We start from the raw sequence: 23,529 nt of genomic DNA on the forward strand, positions 1-23,529 counted from the left end.
GTACAGATATGCACAGTAACCATAACTAAATAACAGGCACAATCAGTGAAGTATGTCCTGATGGGAATTAAATTCTAATCCCTTTTTAATGAACCTGTGTGTATGTTTCATGAGTGTGAGGAAGCCAGTACTGTCTGGTGAACAGGTGACTTAGCAAGCTATATTTTGAAATACTTCAAATTCCAAAATATTTTTTGCTTTTTGATTTTGTATGTGATATGTGATAACATAAAATATGAATTTAAAATTTCAGGTTATAATACACAAGTTCGACACTCTAAGTCAATGAATGCTCATCCAGGTAAATATTAAACTGTTCATAGCTAGTTAACTCCTTATCCTCGCACCCCCTTCATTCAGGTATATAATGCAGTATTATGTATGTCAAATTTCTATATGGCCCTGCATTTTCACCTTACTATTTCCATGCAATAAAGAAAATAAGTATTTTTCCCACTTGCACACTGTAATCCCTGAAGTGTGAATGTATTTGGCTTTGTCTGGTGATAAGGTATACTTATTAATTTTTTATTTTTTTGTGTGTGTGTATTACAGGCTTTGTAAAAGTTTGACAAAACTGGCCCCATTCTTCATAAAGGGAAGCTGTTAAGCAAAACATGACAAAATCTTGTTTTAACATCCACTTAATTTTATAAATACATTGTAGTCGCAAAACAACAAGCAACAGGATAGATAAAGAGCATTTGAGTGCTAGTTTTTGAGCTTTAGTTTACATTCTCACCAGTTACCAAGCCAGAGATTTCTATATATTGAGCAATGCACAAGAACATGATGGTGATATCAGCCTTGAAACATTTTAATGCTTGTCAACACTTCACGGATTCAGAAAGGTCGAGAATGGTCAGCAAACCATTAAATTATTAACAACAGAGGTCACCAGCAAGTTCTGTATACTACACAGTAGAAACCTATGTAAATGAAAAGCAGGAAGTCCCTGGTGTTGTTTGGCATCTTGTCAGACTATTTGACATGGAGATCAATTCAAGAAAAGCTACCACGATTTACAGAGAGAATAAGATGCCATTAAAAGACATGCATGAGCAGGCCAATTTGTGACAAGAAAAATGTGATTTTTACTTATTTAATCAACTTTTAGATTGTGGGATTTTTTCTTATCATGTTTGTGCATTTAAGTAAAAATGCAAAAAAAAATATATACACAAATGAAAGGTGTTTTATTTGAAAACTGTTTGTACACTCTCAGTAACCATTATCCAAAGGGATAAAACAAAAAGTATATGCTACAAAAAACAGCCCTGTTAATATACCCTGTATGTATATATATCTAGGTCACACAAAAAAGCAGAACAAACAAGTCAACCCATATATAGTCATAAATTCAATAACAGAGGAATTTATTGACTTAACAGAGTTGGTGAGTTGACAACTGACTTGTTAAATGTAGACTAAAAAAAGCCAAGTTAGGAAAAATAATCTCCAATAGTCTCATTTTCCAGAAATAAAAATTGAGGTCACATTAACTCTTGAAAAAAATGAAAGTATTTGGGCAAACAGTAATCAAAGCCAAATTGGAACATGTCTAGAACAAATATGTAGATCAAATAAAACGTTAGCAACCCTTAAAGGAAACTCTGAGACCTGGAGATCACCACTTTAGTAATCGGAGAAACCTGAGGAATGTCTACCCTCCACTACACAATGACGCAACTAACGTCCTTAAAACAATGGCAACATTCAAGGGCAGCCAGATTACACAGCAAAGAAAGGGCTTTGAAAAAAAAAAGGCAGAAGAAAGGAAATTGCTGAAAGTTCTACTCAAATTCAATGTCTACCATTGCCAGTCACAAATTAATTCATCACAACTGAAAGCTCTTTCCAGTCCTTGAAGACCCTTCACAGTTAATGCTTTACAAATAAACAGAAACCTAGTCATTTTCTGAGAAATCACACATTTAGTTTTAAGCTACTTTCCCAAAAGTATTCGGCAACTGAGTAGCAGATATCTATCCTCTAGTCATGTAGTCATCTCTTATCGCACAACTACTAAATAGATTTAATGAATTGAAAACCTGTAAATGAAGGTGATAAAGAATAAATTTCCAACTCAGATGGACAACTTACATTTTGGATGTTCTCTATTAACTTGCACAAACCATCTCAGTTGTCCCCCATATTTGCAAACTCATCCTCCTTCACTTTTTAGATATTTAAATGTGCTTTCACTGGGTAGTAATTCCATGTGGCAACATTTCATGTTTGGCACCAAAAAAACTACTCTCTGCAATATTTTATAGTCTATCCCAGGGATAGGTAATCTTCAGCACTCCAGATGTTGTGGACTACATCCCCCATAATGCTCTTACACCCATAATGCTGGCAAAGCATCATGGAAGGTGTAGTCCAAAACATGAAGGCTGCCTATGCCTGGTCTATCCACTTCATCCCACTTATGCAACTAACAGATCAATGAAATATGGTTGGAAACAAGTAGTTCAAGTTGAACCCTGATCAAACTATTCACAAACAGCCAAATACAGAAATAAAACTTACAGGCTAAGACATCTTGAACTGACCCTGAAAGACCTAAATGATGACTAGCTGCTAATTAAAAATGCACAAGCAACTGGCTTGGAGCCGACAATTGTTACTAAGAGCACTAGCAGTGAAAATGTGACTAGAAGCAGACACAGAAAATATGCACCTCTTCTATGCTACATGTACAGAAGCATGTTTGTCATGACTGTGATGCAATTGCCATTACTCGGATCCAGAGGAAGAAATCTATAGGTAAAAGGACTATTGGGTCAGATGTATAGAATGTCTTTCTTTTAGGCATTTTATACATACTATTACAACTATTAAAGGACACCATAGTCACCAGAACAACTATAGTTTAAAGGGACACTAGAGTCACCAGAACAACTACAGATTATTGTATTTGTTCTGGTGAGTATAGTCATTCCCTTCATGATTTTGCAGTAAACACCATCTTTTCAGAGAAAATGCAGTGTTTACATTACAGCCTAGGGATACTTCCACTGGCCACTTCTCATATGGCTGCTAGAGGTTCTTCCTGGGGCAGTACTGCACACTGTACAGCACTGCCATACAGTGTCTCCATCATCTGCATAGAGACACTGATCTTTCCTCATAGAGATGCATTGATTCATTTCATCTCTATGAGGAGATGCTGGTTAGTCAGGGCTGTGTTTGGCTTGTGCTGGCTCAGCCCCTGATCTGCCTCCTTGACAGTCTCAGACAATCCATGGGAAAGTATTGTGATTGGCTCAGAGAATCACTTCTGATGATGTCAGTCAAGCAGGCAAATAAGGGGCAGGTGCAGCAGTTGCAGACTTAGATAAAAGTAAGATGTTACTATATTTTGGGGGGAAACAGGTCCAGGGGGCTAGATGGTGGTTTTAACACTATAGGGTCAATAGTACATGTTTGTGTTCCTGACCCTATAGTGTTCCTTTAATGTAGTGGGTTCTGGTATCTATAGCATTTCCCTGCTGGCTTTTCAATGTAAATGCTGTCAGTGTTTACATTAATGCCTAGTAAAACCTTCAGTAGCAGTCACTCAGATGGCCACTAGAAATGCTTCCTGGGTCAGTTCTGCACAACGATACTTTCCACTGAGTTGTTCAAGGTTGCCCATAGAGATACATGGATTCAATGCATCTCTATGAGGAGATGCTGATTTGTGCAGCAACCAATAAATCTCTGAACAACAGTCAGAATTACTAAAAGGTAAAGCAATCGTCGTGTGCATAAAATATCTAAACTTCCTGAAAGAAAAAAAAGTCACTTTACATTTTAAAAGCAACACTGACATACTTAACATTGCTTCAGAAAAATCTGGATTTTCCAGAGCCTGCTTTAAAATATTTTCTTAAAGTTGCACTATCAGCAAAAAGTGTACATGCATTATTACATACAATGTCAAAACACAATGTTTCAATGACACATTGCTGGTTGGGTCATTTAATAATTGTATTCAATTGCCATTACCATACAATTCCCAGTATAATTACTTTTAAATCTGCTAAGCATTTCTTTACTAATTTACTACAATTGAATGTTTACTGAATTAACCAGAAGAAATGTAAAAGCAGGACCCTTATATTTTATTTGGGACTAGAGAACAATCTGACACATGTAAAACTATATAAACACTTCCTTTATACTATCATATTATCAATGTATGAGCCACTACTCATGTCAAACCTTTTGGACGGTCTATCCCCGAGTCTTAAAATATGGCTTTCTGGTTCCTAATTTTGTCAACACCTACTTTGAGATTTTTGTCTGGCTAATTATTCTAGATTTCATACATTTTAACTTGAGGAGAATTGCCAATAGAATTGAAACCAAAAGAGACAAACCGGTATCAGTCGAGTTTTAATCCTTATTCCAGCTATTCTGTTTTGGCCTACAATTTGGAATTGCTTTGTGAATTAGCTCCAGTTCTCGGATTAGTGAATAAAAAACAAAAATTGATAAAAATCAGCCCACAAATCTATTCATATACAGTCAGCTGTTGAAAGTCTAGATATTCCATGGGCAAAGACTTAAAGGGACACTATGGTCACCAAAACCACTACAGCTTAATGTAGTGGTTCTGGTGCCTATAGCCTGACCCTGCAGAGTTAGCACTGTAAATGCTGCCTTTTCAGAGATAAGGCAGTGTTTACATTGCTCTTCTAGTGGCACACCTCTAGTGGCTACCACTCAGACAGCTACTAGAGGTGCTTTCTATCTATATTCAGTGTCTCCATGCAGGCGCTGAACGTTCCCCATAGAGATGCATTGGTCCAATGCATTTCTATGAGGAGTTGCTGAGTGGCACAGCATGGCATTTTGCCGCGTATTCGCAATAGCCTCTTAATGCTTTCATATGAGAAAGCATTGGATTAGCTGAGATCATCAATGTACATGTCTGTTTTCCTGAAACTATAGTGCTCCTTTAACAAATTGCTTTTTTTAGAATATCACATCCATAACAAAATGTTTTTAATTATTTTATCAACTTGAGGCCAAAAATGTTTTACATAAAAATACAGTTGCTGATTAAGCTACAGCATACAAATTACTTCTACAGCTTTTCTCAAGACATACAGTCATACAGTGGAGACATACTACCAGACCTACACGTTGGACTAGAACAAAGCAAGTTTTGTTTAAAATAGGAATACCACCCAGGGCTACTATGATCCACAATGGCTGTGTTATGACACTTTGTCATGATATCTGTAAGTGAACAATGTATCATAGATTACACAGTGTCTATCATTCTAAAGCTGTAAACACCTTTTGTTCTCTAAAGAGGGTTGTTTTGCAAGTTTCCTTGTTCATCCAAAGGGTCAATCAAGAAGGACAAGTTCAAAATGAAGTGCTACAATTTTTTTAATGAATTAAAACTACAAAAAACATTCTAGCTTTAGATGCTGTTATACAGACATATACAATCTAAGATATATACAGTGCATTTGGCAAATATTCAGATCCATTTTTTTCTATTTTTTTTAATGCTTTCCGCCTTCTGCTACAATTGTTTCAATATTGTTTTTCACATCAATCTACACTCAATACTCATATCACATTGGCATATTCTGAACTTTAACTCGGTACTCTGTTAGGTTGAATGGGCACTGTCAGTTAACAGCCATCTTCAGGTCTCCAGAGAGATATACGATTAGGTTATAGTCTGGACTCTGGCCGGGAAATTCAAGGACATTGACAGAGCTGTCCCTAAGCTACTCTTGCGCTTTCTTGGCTGTGCACTTAGGTTCATTTTCCTGTTGGAAGGTGAGTATTCGGCTCACTTTGAAGTCCTTAGTGCTCTGGACTAGGTTTTTTGTTAAGGATATCTTTGTATTTTGCTGAGTTTAGCTTTCTCTTAACCCCAGTTAGTCTCCTAGTTCTTGTTGCTAAATAAAGCAACCCCAAACAACCTCAATCTTCATTTGATTAGAATAGAGAATCTTGTTTCTCACAGTCTGAGAAGTGTTTTCATGTGTCTTGCAATAATGGCTTCAGTCTGCCTTAAAGACCAGATCGGTGGAGTGTTGCAGTGATGGTTGTCCTTATGCAAGTTCATGCCATCTCCACACATGGAATTCATCTAGAGTGACCATAAGGTGCTTGGTCACCTCTCTGACAAAAGCCTTTCTTCCTTGATTGCTCAGTTCGGCCAGCTCTATGAAGAGTCCTGGCTTTTAGAGTAAACATATCTGGCCCCTGAACAGTCAGCCTTACACGAGTGCTGGCCCAGTGAGCAAGCTCCACAACTGGCTGGTGGGAAGATCAAACCCTTCCCTTATTTGCCAGGGCCCCCGATAAGGCTGAACAAAATTCTCTACTCCTCCTAATATATCAGAGCATTCCCTCGCATTACCATGGCCTGACATTACCTGACATTGGCTGGAAGGAGCAGTCTGCACCCACTGGGGGTCCACACAAAGCAGCATCTCCCACCAATATTTAGGAACATTGGGTGTTAGAGTTTCTAATTGTGGCTACACTAAAGCACAGGAAACCGTCATACAGAATCAGCAACATTTGGAGAACACAAACTAATAATTTGACTTAATTCGGAATGTAAAATCAGTTATATAGATGGCTCATGGTGGTAAGCTCTTTTGAGAAGGGTCCTACTTAACTTGCCACAGTACTCCTAAATTGTGTAATATCCCCAACATGTGTCTTCTCAGCATTTTAAACTAAACCTAAACAATTAATTATTTTCAAGTGTGTTGATTATTTTTCATTCTATTATTTTAGTTTTACGTATTCACAATTCCTGTTTTGTGGGGTTTGTCTAAACTTTCCCTGAAGCTATAATGTATTTTTTTATTTTTGAAAAAAGTATATGTTTTTACTTTTTTATATCGCCAGCAACAAAACTAATTTTGAGATTATTAGTATAGATTATTTTTTCTATTTTAATGCATTTTAGCAAGATAAATACTCTATTAACCAAGGACAGCCAGTATAGCAGGACTGGTCTCCAGGATTTTCACAAGTCCTTTTAACAGACACCAATGAGAAATTTTAGATGTAGGGCTGTATTATTTATGGTTGAATGCAGACCACATCTACCCATACCAATCAAATGTCCTTGATGGCATAGTAAAATATTATACTATTTACACTGCCACCAGGGATGCATAAAAAGCAAAAATATTCACCTTTTGTCTCACTCGACATCTCTGTAACACCTACAAACCACTTGTGTTCGAATTGCTTACCAATATATCATAAATACACCAAAAACAAGTAAAAATAGGCGCTGGTAAAAATAGTCTTAAATATCAATATTAAAAGAATATAGAAAAAGCTGCACCTTAACAAGTGTAAAGCTCCAACACAACACTCTTACAATATAAACAATCCCAAATAAAGGTGCGCTGTGTCTTTAAGACCAAAATCTTATAAGTGCCAAAAGTGCAATATGTGATAAAGTGCAAAAATATTTGAAAGTGCACTTAGAATATTAAACAAATTTATACATACATATATGCGTCCTCTCCAATAGTAATGAACATATGAAAGGGAGAGATAAAAAACAATAATAGTGTAAATCTATTTAAAAGCGTATAAATACGGTGTGATAAGAAAATTTTCACTCACAAAGATAGAGCAGTAAAAGCCTGCTCTAGCTGTATCAGCTTCTTCAAATATTTCCTTTAAGGAAAATGACTCCTGTGCTAAGTTGGGCATTAAATATCCATGAAAAGAATCGTTTGTCCGTGCTGTCATTTTCCTTAAAGGAAATATTTGAAGAAGCTGATACAGCTAGAGCAGGCTTTTACTGCTCTATCTTTGTGAGTGAAAATTTTCTTATCACACCGTATTTATACGCTTTTAAATAGATTTACACTATTATTGTTTTTTATCTCTCCCTTTCATATGTTCATTACTATTGGAGAGGACGCATATATGTATGTATAAATTTGTTTAATATTCTAAGTGCACTTTCAAATATTTTTGCACTTTATCACATATTGCACTTTTGGCACTTATAAGATTTTGGTCTTAAAGACACAGCGCACCTTTATTTGGGATTGTTTACCAATATATCATGCAAACTATTGTCAACTATTGCCTTCAGCGTGTTTTGGCTCCAAACTCAAGCCACATTCAAAATAAGGATTCTGACAGGCAAGATAATGAACATAAAAACATACATTGAAACTACAGAAGGACTTAATAGGGTTCAGTTTTGATCTTCAAACATATAAAACACTATGCTTCATTAAACCCTCTACATTCAATTATGGTGCTGACTGGCAAATATATCAGTAATAAACATACACATGCAATTACAATGTCCTGCTTAGATATGATTAAATTACAAGACTACACAGAGCTTCATCATTCATATGTCACTCCTATTAATATTTACATTTGTTATTGTTACAAATGGTAATATATATATATATATATATATATCAAATGGTGAGGATAAAGCTGTATGTTATAAATACATTAAATACATTACCTATACCACAAGGGCACGAAAAACCATATAGTATAATGGTGCTTGGAGAATTTTCGCATTTTTTATTATGGAATCTGTGGCTTTAGCTCTTAATTTCTAACATGGCTGCAGATAATGTATTCCACTGAATGTGCCTGTTTGGAAACTTGGACTATGTTTAGAATCATATAGTCAAAACTACAGTGTTATGTAATTTATGCATTAATAGAGAGCACAGTTAATAATTTGATGATTCACATTGAAACTGCATTTTTGCACCAATAGCATCAACTGTGGGATGAGGGATGTTTCTCTATAGTGTGAGATTCTTCCTTCCTGGAATGTCAGCTGAATCACCTACTCTAAAAGAATGTTGCATCAGTTCAGTAGATCTTAAACAGGTAGAATGACACCACATAGCCAACCCTTTGCTATAGCAACACCGTGTACTATGCAATCTAAAAAAACATTTATAGAAATGGGTGTAGAGAATGACACTGTAAACCTTTTTCTAGAGCTACATAACTTCACACCTGTGTCTATACTAAGAAAAAAAAATCAATCTTGATGAGAACTGCCTAACAATAGAGGAGTGGCCCCTTAAACTGCAAAAGAAATATATATGATTGCATATATCAATTATATAATAGTTTATTCAATAGTTTCGACCTCTGGGAGTGCTGGAGTGAATTCAGTGCATGCCAGCCTCGGGGGGCCCTGAGATGGCCAGCCGGCCAGCTCCTGGGCCCCCCAAGACAAGAGGCTGAAAAGGCATTTGCCAGGGCATTGGAGGGCCGCCTTCCTGAAAGTGCCACCCAAGGAAAATGCCTTGCCAGCCTCACGCTAGATACAGCGTTGCATATACCAAAACCATATGGCTGTAACCTTTGCAAGGCTTGCGCAATGACAAGACTGACTCGATGACATCACAAACGCGGGAGCATCAAAATAGATGTGATCGACAAAAAGGTATTCATGGAAAACGAAAGAAAGCATCCAAAAGACACACTGAAGTCCAAACAATATATAGCATGCTTGCTGATTAAGGAGGCAGATCGGTTGGCTGCACTGACGGTATATTAGTGCTGGAAACAAGTAAAGTAAATACATATTGTAGTTAAATTTTTTTAAGGAAACTAGGTGGGCAAAGGCCACTGAAATGTTAAGGAACTTACAGGGGTTTGGGTTAGGGGGGCTGTTTGCCCCGAATGCCACTAACATTGTAGAGGGGACAGCTGGTTCCCAGCACACGCTATCTTCTGTTTCCAGCAGGTCCTCTCTCTTGAAGAGAAGAGATGAATATAGCGTACATTATTAGTATCATTATGAGGCAATACAGATATTTGCCATAATGCTGAATATCGCCCAATAATATTGTCCAGAACGATAATAGATTGGTCCCTAATGCATAGATTAACAGAATAGAGAGATTCCAAGAGACAACTTGGTGGGTCTGTGAGTGAAAATATCACTCACTTGACTGTACAGATGTACAGTCAGGGGAAAAATAAAGTACTGCCTCTTTGAATTATATGGTAATACATATCAGGATAAAATTACAATCATCTGTTCCCTAGCAGATCTTAAAATTAGGTAAATACAACCTCAGGTGAACAATTACATGACATATTACACCGTGTCGTATCGTGATTTTTTTTTTTTAAACATATCTTCTTTATACATGTATTATTACACAATATATATCTAAAAACATTAGCCAACACACCTAGATGAAGACCAAGAGGTGGAACCTCCAACAGAGTCTAATCTTTTCAAGCAAATTAAACCACTGATGAATTTAGTATGCAGGCAATTTATGCCAGGCTGTGAATATTCAATATGGAATAACAACTTCCTTATAGCGTAATGGCATATTGGACTGTAAACCGTATGAGAGCTATAAATACTTTAACGCAACACTCTGAAATAAAAAATACAAATATTTATTTTAATGCTAGTGTGTTGCTTACTTTTTAATTTATGGCCATCTCGTTTTAAAAATTAAAAACATAATTTTTACCAATCGGCAATACAGTCTCAGAAATTCGACACAGGGTCATGCATGCGGGTCATGTCTGCTCCAATCCAATGTTTCTTATGGGGATGCATTGGGAACCTACTGATGTATAGAATGCAATGTGTTTTTTCTGAGGCATTGACAGGGTCTGGTGACATCATGCTGGGCCTGATGATGCTTAACCTACATACTTTCAATTATTAAAAGTCTTCCATGAGGCAACCCCTCACGTGGCTGTCAGTTTGACAGGCACTAGATGTGTGTTTATGAAAGACACCTCCTAAGTGGCCATATGGATATGGAGGAACAAGGTATATGTGCTAAAACCATTTCTTTAAGATGAAGTTGCTTGACGTGTCTTTTTAACCTCTTCTTAGTAGGCATTTAGTGTGTTGTTGTGACTGACCTGATAGATGGGTTTACATGACCTAAACGTGATGCAGTCCCATTACCTGGTAAAATAAAATGCAACGTATTCTCCTCTCATCAGTAAACTTTTACTTAGTTTAGTGTGTATTCATCTTACAACAATAGTTTCTTATGTCTGTAAAGAGCATGCTTATAAATAATGCCTTGCTGTAGCAGTTTGTTTCTTTTTCTATTTTAGTTTTCATGGTTTCTATCAACTTGCCAGCCACATACCAAAATATATATTTCATTAGATTTATTGACTTTTTTATGTGTTGAGCTTCAAAGCTTAGTTTAAGGTGCTCTGTGCAAAGGCTATGCAGCCTCCTTTATCCTGTCTTCCGAACATATCACAAATGGACATTTTTATTACATCACCAGTGTCTAAAGCTGTGGTGGAATTGGAATTGCAATGACAAGAAATTTAGCTCAGATTTGATCATTTGATGAAAAAATTTAAAATGTTTGCAACAAACTGCATCAAAACTGTAGATAAACTGAAATAAAGTTCTGTTCACTTTTACAAAAAAAGATGCTTGCATGGACAAATAGACAGCAAATGGGCACTTTTTTTTAAACAAAACTGTCTAATGTAGTATAGTGGTGGATGTGTTTAGTTACATATTACCTGTGTTCTAATTTGTGTAACTAGATAACCTCTGGCTGTGCTACAAATGATCTCAGTTGGACATTGGCCTTAAATTAGTAGTTAAATAACTTCTTGTGTACCAAGGGTGTGTGGCTAATGTAACACAATGCACACCATCAAGTCCTGAAACTTCCATTGAATCATATACTAACAATAACTAAAATGAATTAACACAAGGTACAATTGCATCAATTTAGTGTTCTCTCTCCCACTTCTAAGTGTATGAATCAGCATTCCTTCAGTCAATAAACCTGAACATTGTACTTCTCTTGAATTCACATATTTACAAACTGTTGATAGAGGAATTATGTTGGTTGCTATGGCGCATTTATCAATATGTTAATGATATTAGTCATAAACACACCTCTTCCTCATCCAGATCTGTTTCTCAACTAGTAACTATTCTGAATTTTACTTAAACATTCCTCATGTTAGCATGACAACATGCTGCAATACTTCATCCCAGCACATTTTTTGAGCTTTAAAATGCCTAAACCAAGGTCACGAGTGGGAGGCATGCTAAAGTACGCATTTACTGTCTTTATACTATTATAGCGACGTATGCTGGAATCCTTAGGTGACATTGTGTAAATTCATATAGTCTGGCCAATTTGGGGTTTCTACATGGACAACATTTTACATTCATATGAATTTATTGTTTCTACTGCCAGTGTCAGTAAAAAGGTATGCAGTATTTTCACTAATAAACAAATCACTGCTGATCCCAATACTGGGAGATGCAGAATTCTCCTTTCTCAGGAAGATGAGGTAACCACTTGCAGAAACAAAAGGCAAATGAGCTCACTGGATGCCTGACTTTTAAAATATGTGGATAGCGATATTAGTAGTACCGTGTTTCTCCGAAAATAAGACCGGGTCTTATATTAATTTTAGTCACACAAAACACATTAGGGCTTATTTTCAGGGTAGGGCTTATTTTCAGGGTAGGGCTTATTTATTTACGGTACCGGTATGTACATTGAACCCCCCCTTTAATTAATCCACCCCCCCTTTAATTAATCCACCCCCTCTAATTAATCCACCCCCTCTAATTAATCCACCCCCCCTTTAATAAATCCACCCCCCTCTAATTAATCCACCCCCTCCTTTAATTAATCCACCCCCCCTCTTTAATAAATCCACCCCCTCTAATTAATCCACCTCCTCTAATTAATCCACACCCCCCTCTAATTAATCCACCCCCCTCTAATTAATCCACCCCCCTCTAATTAATCCACACCCCCCTCTAATTAATCCACCCCCCTTTAATTAATCCACCCTCCCTTTAATTAATTCACCCTCCCTTTAATTAATTCACCCTCCCTTTAATTAATTCACCCCCCCTTTAATTAATTCACCCCCCTTTAATTAATTCACCCCCCTTTAATTAATTCACCCCCCTTTAATTAATTCACCCCCCCCCCTTTAATTAATTAAGTCCCAGACATAAAATACCGGTATCTACTCACAGTTCAAAGACCACTGGGTGCCTCACCGCCCAGAATGGATCCTTCCGCTGAAGATCCGTGAAGGCAGACTGACGGCGCTGCGCACGTCGTCATCACGCTGCGCGATGCCGCGGCCCGCAACGCTCCTCCCCCTCCTCATAGAAGAAGGAAGTCCCGCCGGGCCGCAAAGGTAAAATGCCTAGGTCTTATTTTCGGGGTAGGGCTTATATTGCAGCCCACCCCGAAAATTCGGCTAGGGCTTATTTTCGGGGTAGGTCCTATTTTCGGGGAAACACGGTACTAGTGATTAGTCTAGAATGTATTAAAGTCTAAAAACAGGTCACAATGTAGATAATATTATTAGACAAAATTGACATTTAAATATTTTGAAAAGTTTACTCATATACATACATGCCACATAAAAATCTGTCCAATCTCTAAAAGAAGTGACAACAATATTGGGGACCCTCACTAACATTTACAGCTACTTAACAGAAAGTACCATATAGACCAGAGGTAGGCAACATATGGCACGTGTGCCATGCACGGCACTCGAGGTGTCTTTGCACGGCACTCAAGGCTGCTAGCGCCAAGCAGGCTCTGGCCTATCAGGAGTCCCAGAGAAACTTCAGATATCTATAAATAACACAAGCAGAATATGGCAACATACACCTCAATTTAAAAAAATAGGACCGACACGCTACGGGACATCACAATGTTATTTCGGCATAGTGCTGCTAAAAAGTTGCTTAGCAATGATATAGGCAATGGGTGCTAAAAAGTCACAAACAATAATATCATCTCTATTATACTAATAAGAATAATATCAGAATATAATATCACCAAAACGCATTTTATCAGGAAAGATAAATTTACAATTCCCTAGGTATCAATTACACCCTATACCCTAGGGCAGGTGTAGGCAACCTTTTAGCAGCACTGTGCTGAAATAAGATTGTCATGTCCCGTAGCGTGCCGGTCCTATTTTTTCAAATTGAGGTGTGCATGTTGCAGTATTCTGCTTGTGTTATTTATACTGCAGTTGCCTTATATCGTTGTATTTGAGCTATTATATTGTATATGTTCATGAGTAGTTTGTGGTATTGTGTTCCTATGAAAGTGGGCTGTGTATGAGGGCTGCTTATGGAATTGTGTGTTGGTTTATATGTCACATTGTGCATTTGGTGGTGTGTATATGTGGGGCAGTTTGGGGAATTGCATGTGAGAGGCTGCATGTGGGGTTGTGTGCATGTATGGGGATTGTCAGTGGTGTTGAGTTTGTGTGGATTGCATTTTGTGTTTGTGTGTGGGCTGTTAGTATTATTTGTATGAGGGGAGGGTTATTCTGCAGCTCTGTGTATATCTAGCTGTGTAGGTGGCTTCCCTAGGTTCCATTGGGGACCAGGATGGCCAGGTACAGCTCAAGGACAGGAGATGCAACAGCAGCTGCGGGCTGCTGTACTACTGTGTGGATTCCCATTCACAAGTGCTGGGAGGAAGTGATCTGAGCTCACTTCCTCTTTGTGCTGCAATGCATAAATTGAGGATTGCCCTTTATCACCTTTTCAAATTAGCAGATATCTGAAGTTTCCCTGGGACTCCTGATAGGCCAGAGCCTGTTTGGCTCTAGCAGCCTATTAGCAATGAAGAATGACTTAACTCTGCTGGGAACGCAACATGCAACAATGAGGTTTGAAAGGCAGAAGCAGTTAACTGAGCTATTTTGCAACGCCCATTTCTGATGCTGTTGATGTGGTGTAGGTGTCCTTATGGGTGACATTTTTAGCATTAGACCACAAAATGTACTTCTTGCACAGATATATGCGGTGAACCAAGTACTTGATTAGAATTGGAAACACTGTGTTGAGCTATAAACTTTAAGAATGTTTAAAGCGGACATCTTTAAATTAAATATTCTTAACTGTATACATTCAGACCGTTATAAAAATAGATTTCTTGGCAGCACTAAGAAACTGTTAGCACAGTAAAGAAGATGGAGAGTGGTCCTCCTGACACTTTCAATCCACACTATTTGTAAAAACAATATCACAAATTTGTGCTTGGAAACCTTCAGTAGATAGGTTCACACTCCACACAAATGTACCTGATGCAGGAAGTGCCTATTTAACCATACATACAACTAGATAGACATCTTTAAATGCAGTCTTTCTATGCATTTAACATGTACAACATTCTTACAGTTTCATTCTTGGCACAGGACACCCATGACATATTTATTCCCATGCAAATATGTCAACTGTCAAGAAAACTATTTAAACAAACCATATTCTCTGTTTTCATATACAAATAAAATAACATTCAAAAGGGTCACCATTTTTCTTACAGTTACTGCTACGATATACCATACACTATAAGAATTGGGCAATAAGAACATGTGAATTTAGAACAATTCATTGTTAATCTTCTAAATTGCTTGTGGGCTGGGCATTAAGAACCAGTTCTATTGATCTGTTTCTGTATGATAAACTACATATTACTATAACACCCTTTGCTCAGTATGTGCAGCTCTGCTAAATGTTTGTGAACTCTTCAAATACGTCTTAATAACTATATGTCTTATTGATTAAAAAACAAATATATAAAAATTAGGAAAGGTATGAAGCAACCTTTTACTTAAAGCAAAAAGCATTAACAGTGTTTGTCAGTAACCTCGTTAAGATCTGTTAAGCGTAAAACCAATTAGTTTTATTTAGCCACTTTATTTTACTATATTAAAGGACAATTGCAAACACATTGAAGATAATAAATAACTAATATTAAACAATAAAAATACAAAGAAATCCAGGTTGAAGCAAGCAACTTAGGAATTACCTTTAATTAAAAGGACACTTCAAGTACCCAGCACATTTGGTGCAATATATAGGTTAGGTTGCAGTTAGTTATACTAAGTGTTTTTTTTTTTTTTCATTAATCTCCTTCAGTTATTTTTTTTTTTAAAGATAATGATTACTTTTGCACCAAATACATTTTTTTTTATTTTTATATGTATATACTTCAGGTTTTATTTATAAATCTACTCATGCTGAAAAACAAACAAAATAAGCTTAAACAAGCACACAGGCATAATTATAAGAGGCCATGATTAGTAATATATTCCATATATAAACAAATGAATAACAAAATGCATAACCTGTTTATATGATTTATTTAAACACATATTCTAAAACATGGCAGTTCCTCAAAGCAAAATTAAAATAATAACTTTTATTATTTGGGAAACTACTAGGTATAGAAAATTCCAAGAGGTTTTTATAATATTAACAAGGGTGCTTTTCTGTGACCCTCATTTTCTGAAAATGGTTTAATTTTTTAAATAGACCTTAAACAATTCTGTTGTTTTTTCTATATCACACATGTGATGGTGACCAGGGACATGCTTGAGCCAAATTAACAAGTGCAAATAAAGCACCAATTTCATGGTAAACATCCTCTCACTGAACCATTTCTTCATAATATGTGGCAGCTGGTAATCTCTAAGAAAAAGCAGGTTTTACTTCTGGGTAAAGCAAAATCCACCGAGAATAAAATGTTATGTCTTGATGATGTAACACAGTAATTTACGAGAGTGGTTGGTAAGGAGTCAGGAAAATATATGATTTTTAGATAGATAAAAGGAAGAAGTAGCCTCCTTCTAAAAAGTGGTCCAAAATTCTAAAATTGGGGCAATAACCAAGGAAACTAGTGGAAATAGCAGACACATTGGTGACTCCTCTCATTTTACATTTATACACTACTTTCTACAACAAAAAATTCTGATAAATAATTTCAAATATATAAGTAATGGAAGCAATAACTCCAGTTATTTTGTTCTGTTACTGTTTAAGACCTTGTAGGTTATGGCCAAGTAAAAACATGATAAAGACCAAAATTGTCCTCTCAGTGAGGAGCACAGCCACTGCTGGCACAAGGTACAGAAATGTACTTGTGGCTTGTGATGGGTTTGGTTGAATGGAATAATGTTTAAAGTTATGTAATACTTTGTCTGTGGTGTTTGTATATTTTCTCTGTGGTGTTTCTATATTTTCTCTTCTGGCCATAGTGTTTAACAAAGAATTTAGTCAATTTGGTATCTAGTGCCACATATGACATTGTCAGGTGAAAGACAGGTTAACTCAGAATTACTCACAGTAAAAGTGTTAGCTCACTGGCCATGCAGCATCAATATTCACAAATTAAATGTTCCAGAGTTGAGTTCCAAACAAGGTACCTCGGAAAAAGTGTATAACGACTGAAAGGATGGTAAATCTATCTAGTATCTCTGTGTGAAGCGTTAAATTAGTTTTCATAGTATTTATAGGGACCAAGGTGCTAATGATTTTCAGGCAAATATAACCTCTTTAGTTCCTTTATTTGATAAATTCTAAAAATGATTGTTATGTCAAATATATATATATATATATATATATATATATATATATATATATATATATATATATATATATATGGACATAAGTGAAATATGAAGGCATAGAGCTATAATCCCTGTATTATCCTTAAAAAATATATATAATCCTTTAGAATTTATCAATAATTGTAAATGTTAGTAACAGATAGAATGATAAATAAATTGATTTAATTATTTATTGCTTTGCAAAGCAGTTGAATTGTTCTCTGGAAATTCTTTTCTCTGTAAACAAAAAATCTAGAGAATGTAATAACCTGTTGCATATTTTTTATATTGCCTCAGCCTGGAGACACATTTCAATAAATGCTATTACGAGAATGAGATCACAGTCATAAAGGAAAACCATGTATTAACATAATCGCTGTGTTAATGTATTGTTTGGAATTTATCATTGCTACTTACACTCTGGCATAAACTAAAGTAGCCATTCCTCATTGTTCTAGACAGATCGTATTGAATTAAAACATATCAGAGCGTAAAGTACGACCCCAGACAAGCCAATTTGGCACATTTTTTTATGTCATTCCCTAATTCAGAGCTAGTACTAGAACAGGACTTTTGATATATCTGTCTTGTGACTACAATGTAATTGCAGAATTTGTCATTGTTTGAAATCCTTTAGTTACTTTAACAAAGAATAAATTCCACATTGGTCAGCATGCAACTATAATTCTTATTTTGATGACAGGTGCATTGTATGAGCATTGGAACCCAGATAACATTCAGCCTGCTGTTTAAACCCATTGTTCCAAAACTGAGTTATGCTTCAGCACTGATTGCATGTGGGTGAGATCCATAATAGGAACAGCATGTACACCTACAAACATGTGTATAAAAAGATCCTCTGCTATAAGGCGTTTCATTTATCAATGTCAGGTTCTTCTCAAACCCTAATAATACCAGTATAAAAGTGTAAAAATAATTACACAAATAAAAAAAATATCTGTTTTCCTGTATCATTATTGGATTCCCCTATAATTAACATAATGTTTCTATAGAGTCTATTAGACAAAAGTGCTCTGTAATTTACAGGTTAGTCAGTCACCATCACAATGGAATCATGGGCCTTGTAGTTTATCAGCAGCTGAGGTGTATACTTCCTCAAAATGGGATAACTACAGGTAGTGTACATCTGCTATTATGCTAAACAAGGAACCTGAGAAAAGACGTAATGAGTATTAGATTTTATTTATTTTATTTTAGCAAAACTCGCTCCATATAGGTTTGTTACTTCTACTTTGTTTTAATGTGGTCAACAGTGAGAATTACTTTTGGGGTTTACTGTAACAAAATAAGGGAACTGACAACTGTAGGCACTTTTCATGAGTCTATCACTCAATAATGTCTTATTCGTAAACATTCAATACGATATGTCAGATATCTTTGTATTAACACTTTGTAAACAACTGTACTTGGATATAATTATCTTGCATGCAATTGGTTACTTGTTGGTTTTCCTCCTCTTAAGAGGATTTTCTAGGCAGAAAGCTGCTATACAATTAAGGACTAAGTAAATGTAACATGTGATTGCTTCCCTCAGAATTCTAAAAACAAAAAACGAATTGTATGTTTTGTATGTTTTCTAAAGGTATTTTCTAAAGGTATTTAAAATGGGGATATTTGTGGCTACTAAATGTAGGCAACAAAATGTGCCAAAAACAAACTGAATAGTAGTTATGGTTTCTCATTAACACCATGAAAACTAGCTCTGAAATAAAACAAAATTGAATCTGTAAATCATTGTTGCCCTGCAAGATGGCAAACATCTATTTAAACATTAAAAGAAAAAAAAATACAATGAATGCTTCACTTACAGACTGTCAAATGTAAAGTTTGTATTTTATCATTAATACAAAACTAAAATAATCACAATATCTAAATCCAAGTTTTATGTTTATATCATTCTTGGGTGTTGAATGGTTTGCTGAGGATTATGGTTGTTGAAAATTAACAGGCAAAGGCAGGTTACAACTTGACATACCTGCACTAGTCATTTTGATAAAAAAAAAAAATCTTATTACCATCTTATACAATTAAAATCATCATCCAAATAATGATTAAAGTATTCAATAATTACGTCATAAAAGTTTGCACTTACTGGTTTCGGCATTTTTGGTCCTGCACTTGGTCACTCCTTCCCCACAAAGAAATTGGATAAAATCCAATGATTTACGCCTTGTCACCAGAACCTAAAATATGAATGATGTGTAGGTGAAAAATGTAGTCTAAACAATCTTAATAGGTAGAAGTGGCTGGCTCAAATAAAAAAAGACTTCTGGAAATTCTAGCTTTATATTTTTAAAGTTTACTTATAAAGTTTATGAATCATACAGCAAATGAGCAAGGAGTTCCAAGTCACTCTGAAGAAAAGGCCTCACCCAGTGGAAGAAAGTCCAATTGCAACCTTTAAAAAGGTCACTTGATTCACCACACCCATAAAACTAAACATATTTAATATTTAAGGTGTGAGAGAGCAGATTAGCCAGTACTGAACACTGCCCTTGCTGGATGGATTTACAGCTATATCCACTTACATCCCTGGTCAATTAGCTGACTTGGACTAAAACACCTACTGTCTGGGCATAATGGGAGTTACAGTCCACATGTAGTGGCGTGTAAGAAGTTGCTTATAGGGTTATTAACTAAAGTGAGAATTCAATTAAATTATAAATAAAGTGAATATCCATGGTAAGATGGAAATAGCCAAACTGGCCAGTTATGCTTTGTTTGGTTATTCTGGCCTTAAATTTAAAATTGACTTTGAATTATCACTTTAGTCGAAAAACACTGAATATTTTTGCTGTTAGTAAGCAAGAATCATTGAAAGGATACTTCTGATTTTATAAAGGAGACATTAAAAAACGACATACACACATACCCTTTTTATAAACCAATAACCATCAACACAAAGTGTGCTGAATCAGTGGAATTGTAAGAGCTGTAATTAGCTCCAGGTATACATATATATATATAACATGCAATGCAGTAAGAAGAAACTGTAAACAGGAATAAATGTCTTTTTAACACCAGGTAATATTACAGGTGCATATAAACCTTGTATGCTTCCAGCCCCACCTCATCCTGTCTGAGTTTATATAACTTGTTCTCCAACTTTCATACCTCGTCCACTGGTGTTTTTACTGAGTGGCCTTTCCTCTGGTTTCCCCAGGTAAATAGATTCAGTTTCTGACACTTTGGGGAATACTCGGATTCATTGATCGCTACATAAATGTATGTTCAATAATAAAGAGGTTAAAAACATTTTCCCCACTGTATGCCTCATAAGGCACATGAACTACTAGAAGCCTTCAATGCTTAATGTCACGCCCTGAAATCATACATAATCCCAAATCAAAGTCAGCAGGTAGAACACTTGAAAAAAACTAAGATACGCGCCACCCTGTCCAAAATAATCAAGAGCTGACACAAAAAAATGACCATAATGTATAATAATTTTAAAAAAGTACTGCACATAAAACCCAGGGCATATTGACTAAACAGTGAGTAGTATGGTACCATTCCGACCGTAATGATCGTGCAGGAGACAGTTTTAAACTAGACCCTGGGAAGTCAAAAGGCATGTCAGACCCCCCTTCTGGTAGGATAATGAGAGCTGTAGTTCTACATCACCCGGGAATCCAACTTCCGGCCCCAGTTCCCTAATTTGGTCAACTCGCCACATCTCGCAGTTTAGTGAATAGGCACAAACTGCTTCATGATTCCCAGGTGACAAGGGGTTGTGATCTACTAAGACCCACAGCAGCCATCACCCTCTGGCATTCTAGAAGTAGAACACGGAATCTAGGAGACTGAGGACATACTACATTTTACTTCTCATTATATGAGATGCTTTCAAGATAAAACAAATCTCAGCTGTCCCGCATGGTACAGCATTAATGGGCACTCAGGTGCACAAGTTTTACTAACTATTAAACTTAGCCATAAACTACCTCCAGTGCCCCACGCTAGGCTGGCAGAAAAAAACTGTGCCCATTGCAGCGAGCAGCTGGTGGCACTGATATACAGAGCAATCAGCAGCTAATCCTTGTAACACCTGTTGTCTCACTGTCCTTATTCCCTGCACACAGTGCCAGGGGTTGCTCCAAGGGGGGATCACACTTACACCCAGAGCTCTGAAACAGAGAAGAAAGAGCTTCACTCACCTTGTCACCCTCAGGCAGACTGTTTGGGAGAGCTATTCTTGGTGATCTCTCACTGGGTGCTCTTCTTCTACCCTCTAGCTGCAATATGGCTGACTTGCCAATTTAGCCCCACAGGTCCCTCCTTCCCTCCCTCCTGCCACTCCCTCGGCTGGGAATTGTTGTGAAAAGCTTACCTGCCTCTCCCTGCTAGACTCATCCAGCCTCTATCACTGTGTGCGTGGAGGAGAGCTACATTACCAATATGGGATGAGGGGGGCTTCTCCACAATCAAAACAACAAGATGCTACTTCCTAGCAACCGCCAACCTACTGAATCTATTCTCTGCTTTTTATTTAACCCAATGAATACCAGAAAGTGGGTAGCACACTAGAACGGTTTTTTTCATGTTTATATTTATACATTTATTTAACCCCTGGATAAAATTCCTTTATTTACATCAGAAAAGTTATAAATGGGTACATTTCTATTCATTTACAAAAAAAACGTTGGCTTGTTGGGTTTGCGTGTGTCACGATTATAAATGAGCTGTTTAATTATATAAGAAATATTTTCTCTGACTCAATGCACAGGATGCTTTCTGTTTCAGGTACAGCTGTTCAGTGCTGGAATAGAAAGCTGGGAAAGCTTGAGTGGTATGTTTAATTGTCTGCTGAAAAGACAACATACGTTGATACAGTAAGCAATAAACACGGAAACAGCAATAAGGAAGCACTTAAATAACAGCTGATTAAAACACTTCTCAACCAGCAAATCCAAAGGACTTTAGAAAAAATGCATACAATTTCATCATCTGTAGTGTTACTTCAGTCTTCTTGATTACAAGCGGAAGTTGTTTATTTATTTATTTATTTATTTATTTAAAGTGCCCAGTCTCCTCCATATGTTTTTGCAAATATTAATTTATCATTTATCCAAAATATCATTTATCCATTAATCACTGTCCCCAAGCAGCCACAAAACCCAGCTTCTCTCTTCTGGAGACACTGGTCACGAAAAAACAACAAATCATTTTAACAAAAGAAGCATGGATCCCTTTATACCCCCCAATGTTTCATATTCCTATAATACAAGAGATTGTGCATGTTGTGGTGAGGTTTGATGTCACAAATGCTGAAAGGGACGCTATACCTCCATAGTAGAAAATAAATAGAAATCACTGTTTAGTAGATAGACCCCCCAATTCAATTTTTTTTTTTTTTTTTTTTTTGCATTTTTATTATGCATTGTGTTCGTTGGGGGTATACCAAAGTTTGCAGAAGCTGCCTTCCCAATCCCTCCCAGACTTTCTGTGGTTGTTTAGTCACAGACTTCATAAAGCTTAAAGGACCACTATAGGCACCCAGACCACTTCAGCTCAATGAAGTGGTCTGGGTGCCAGGTCCATATAGGATTAACCCTGCCTGCTGTAAACATAGCAGTTTCAGAGAAACTGCTATGTTTACCTATAAGTTAATCCAGCCTCTAGTGTCTGTCTCATTGACAGCCGCTAAAGGTGCTTCCGTGCTTCTCACTGTGATTTTCACAGTGAGAAGACGCTAGCGTCCATAGGAAAGCATTGAGAATGCTTTCCTATGGACTGGCTGAATGTGCGTGCGGCTCTTGCCGCGCATGGGCATTCAACCAATGACATCAGAAGAGGGAGGAGAGTCCCCAGCTCCGAGGAAGCCTGACGCTGGAGAAAGGTGAGTGTTTAACCCCCTTCTTCCCTGCGGGAGTAGGACCCTGAGCAGGCCCGGACTGGCCATCGGGCACACCGGGCAAATGCCCGGTGGGCCGCGATGACCGTGGGGCCGAGGCCGGCAGGGGAGATCACAGGATCTCCCCTGCCAGCCCCTGCAGGGCCAGCGCTACCCGAGCGCCGGCCCTGCTGTGTGTCTCCATGGGCCGGTAGGGAGATCAAAGATCTCCCTCACCGGCCCAGAGACACTCAGGTGCGGCCGCCGGCTGGGGAGTG

At 37.0% G+C, this 23,529-nt stretch overlaps 1 protein-coding gene across 1 annotated transcript in view; it reads right to left on the bottom strand.

Moving 5' to 3' along the window:
- EZR (ezrin) overlaps positions 1–21,683 on the bottom strand; it is a 61,497-nt gene extending 39,814 nt beyond the window's left edge. Inside the window, exons 1-2 of the mRNA XM_063443301.1 lie at positions 21,576–21,683; positions 19,511–19,601 (exon numbers count right to left, since the gene is read on the bottom strand). Of these exons, the coding sequence (XP_063299371.1) occupies positions 19,511–19,522 (12 nt within the window). The 5' untranslated portion in view covers positions 19,523–19,601; positions 21,576–21,683. The remainder of the gene's footprint in view (positions 1–19,510; positions 19,602–21,575) is intronic.
- Between the last annotated feature and the right edge of the window lie 1,846 nt (positions 21,684–23,529).

The sequence above is a fragment of the Pelobates fuscus genome, chromosome 2 (genome assembly GCF_036172605.1).
Source record: "Pelobates fuscus isolate aPelFus1 chromosome 2, aPelFus1.pri, whole genome shotgun sequence".
In the NCBI taxonomy this organism is placed as follows: Eukaryota; Metazoa; Chordata; class Amphibia; order Anura; family Pelobatidae; genus Pelobates; species Pelobates fuscus.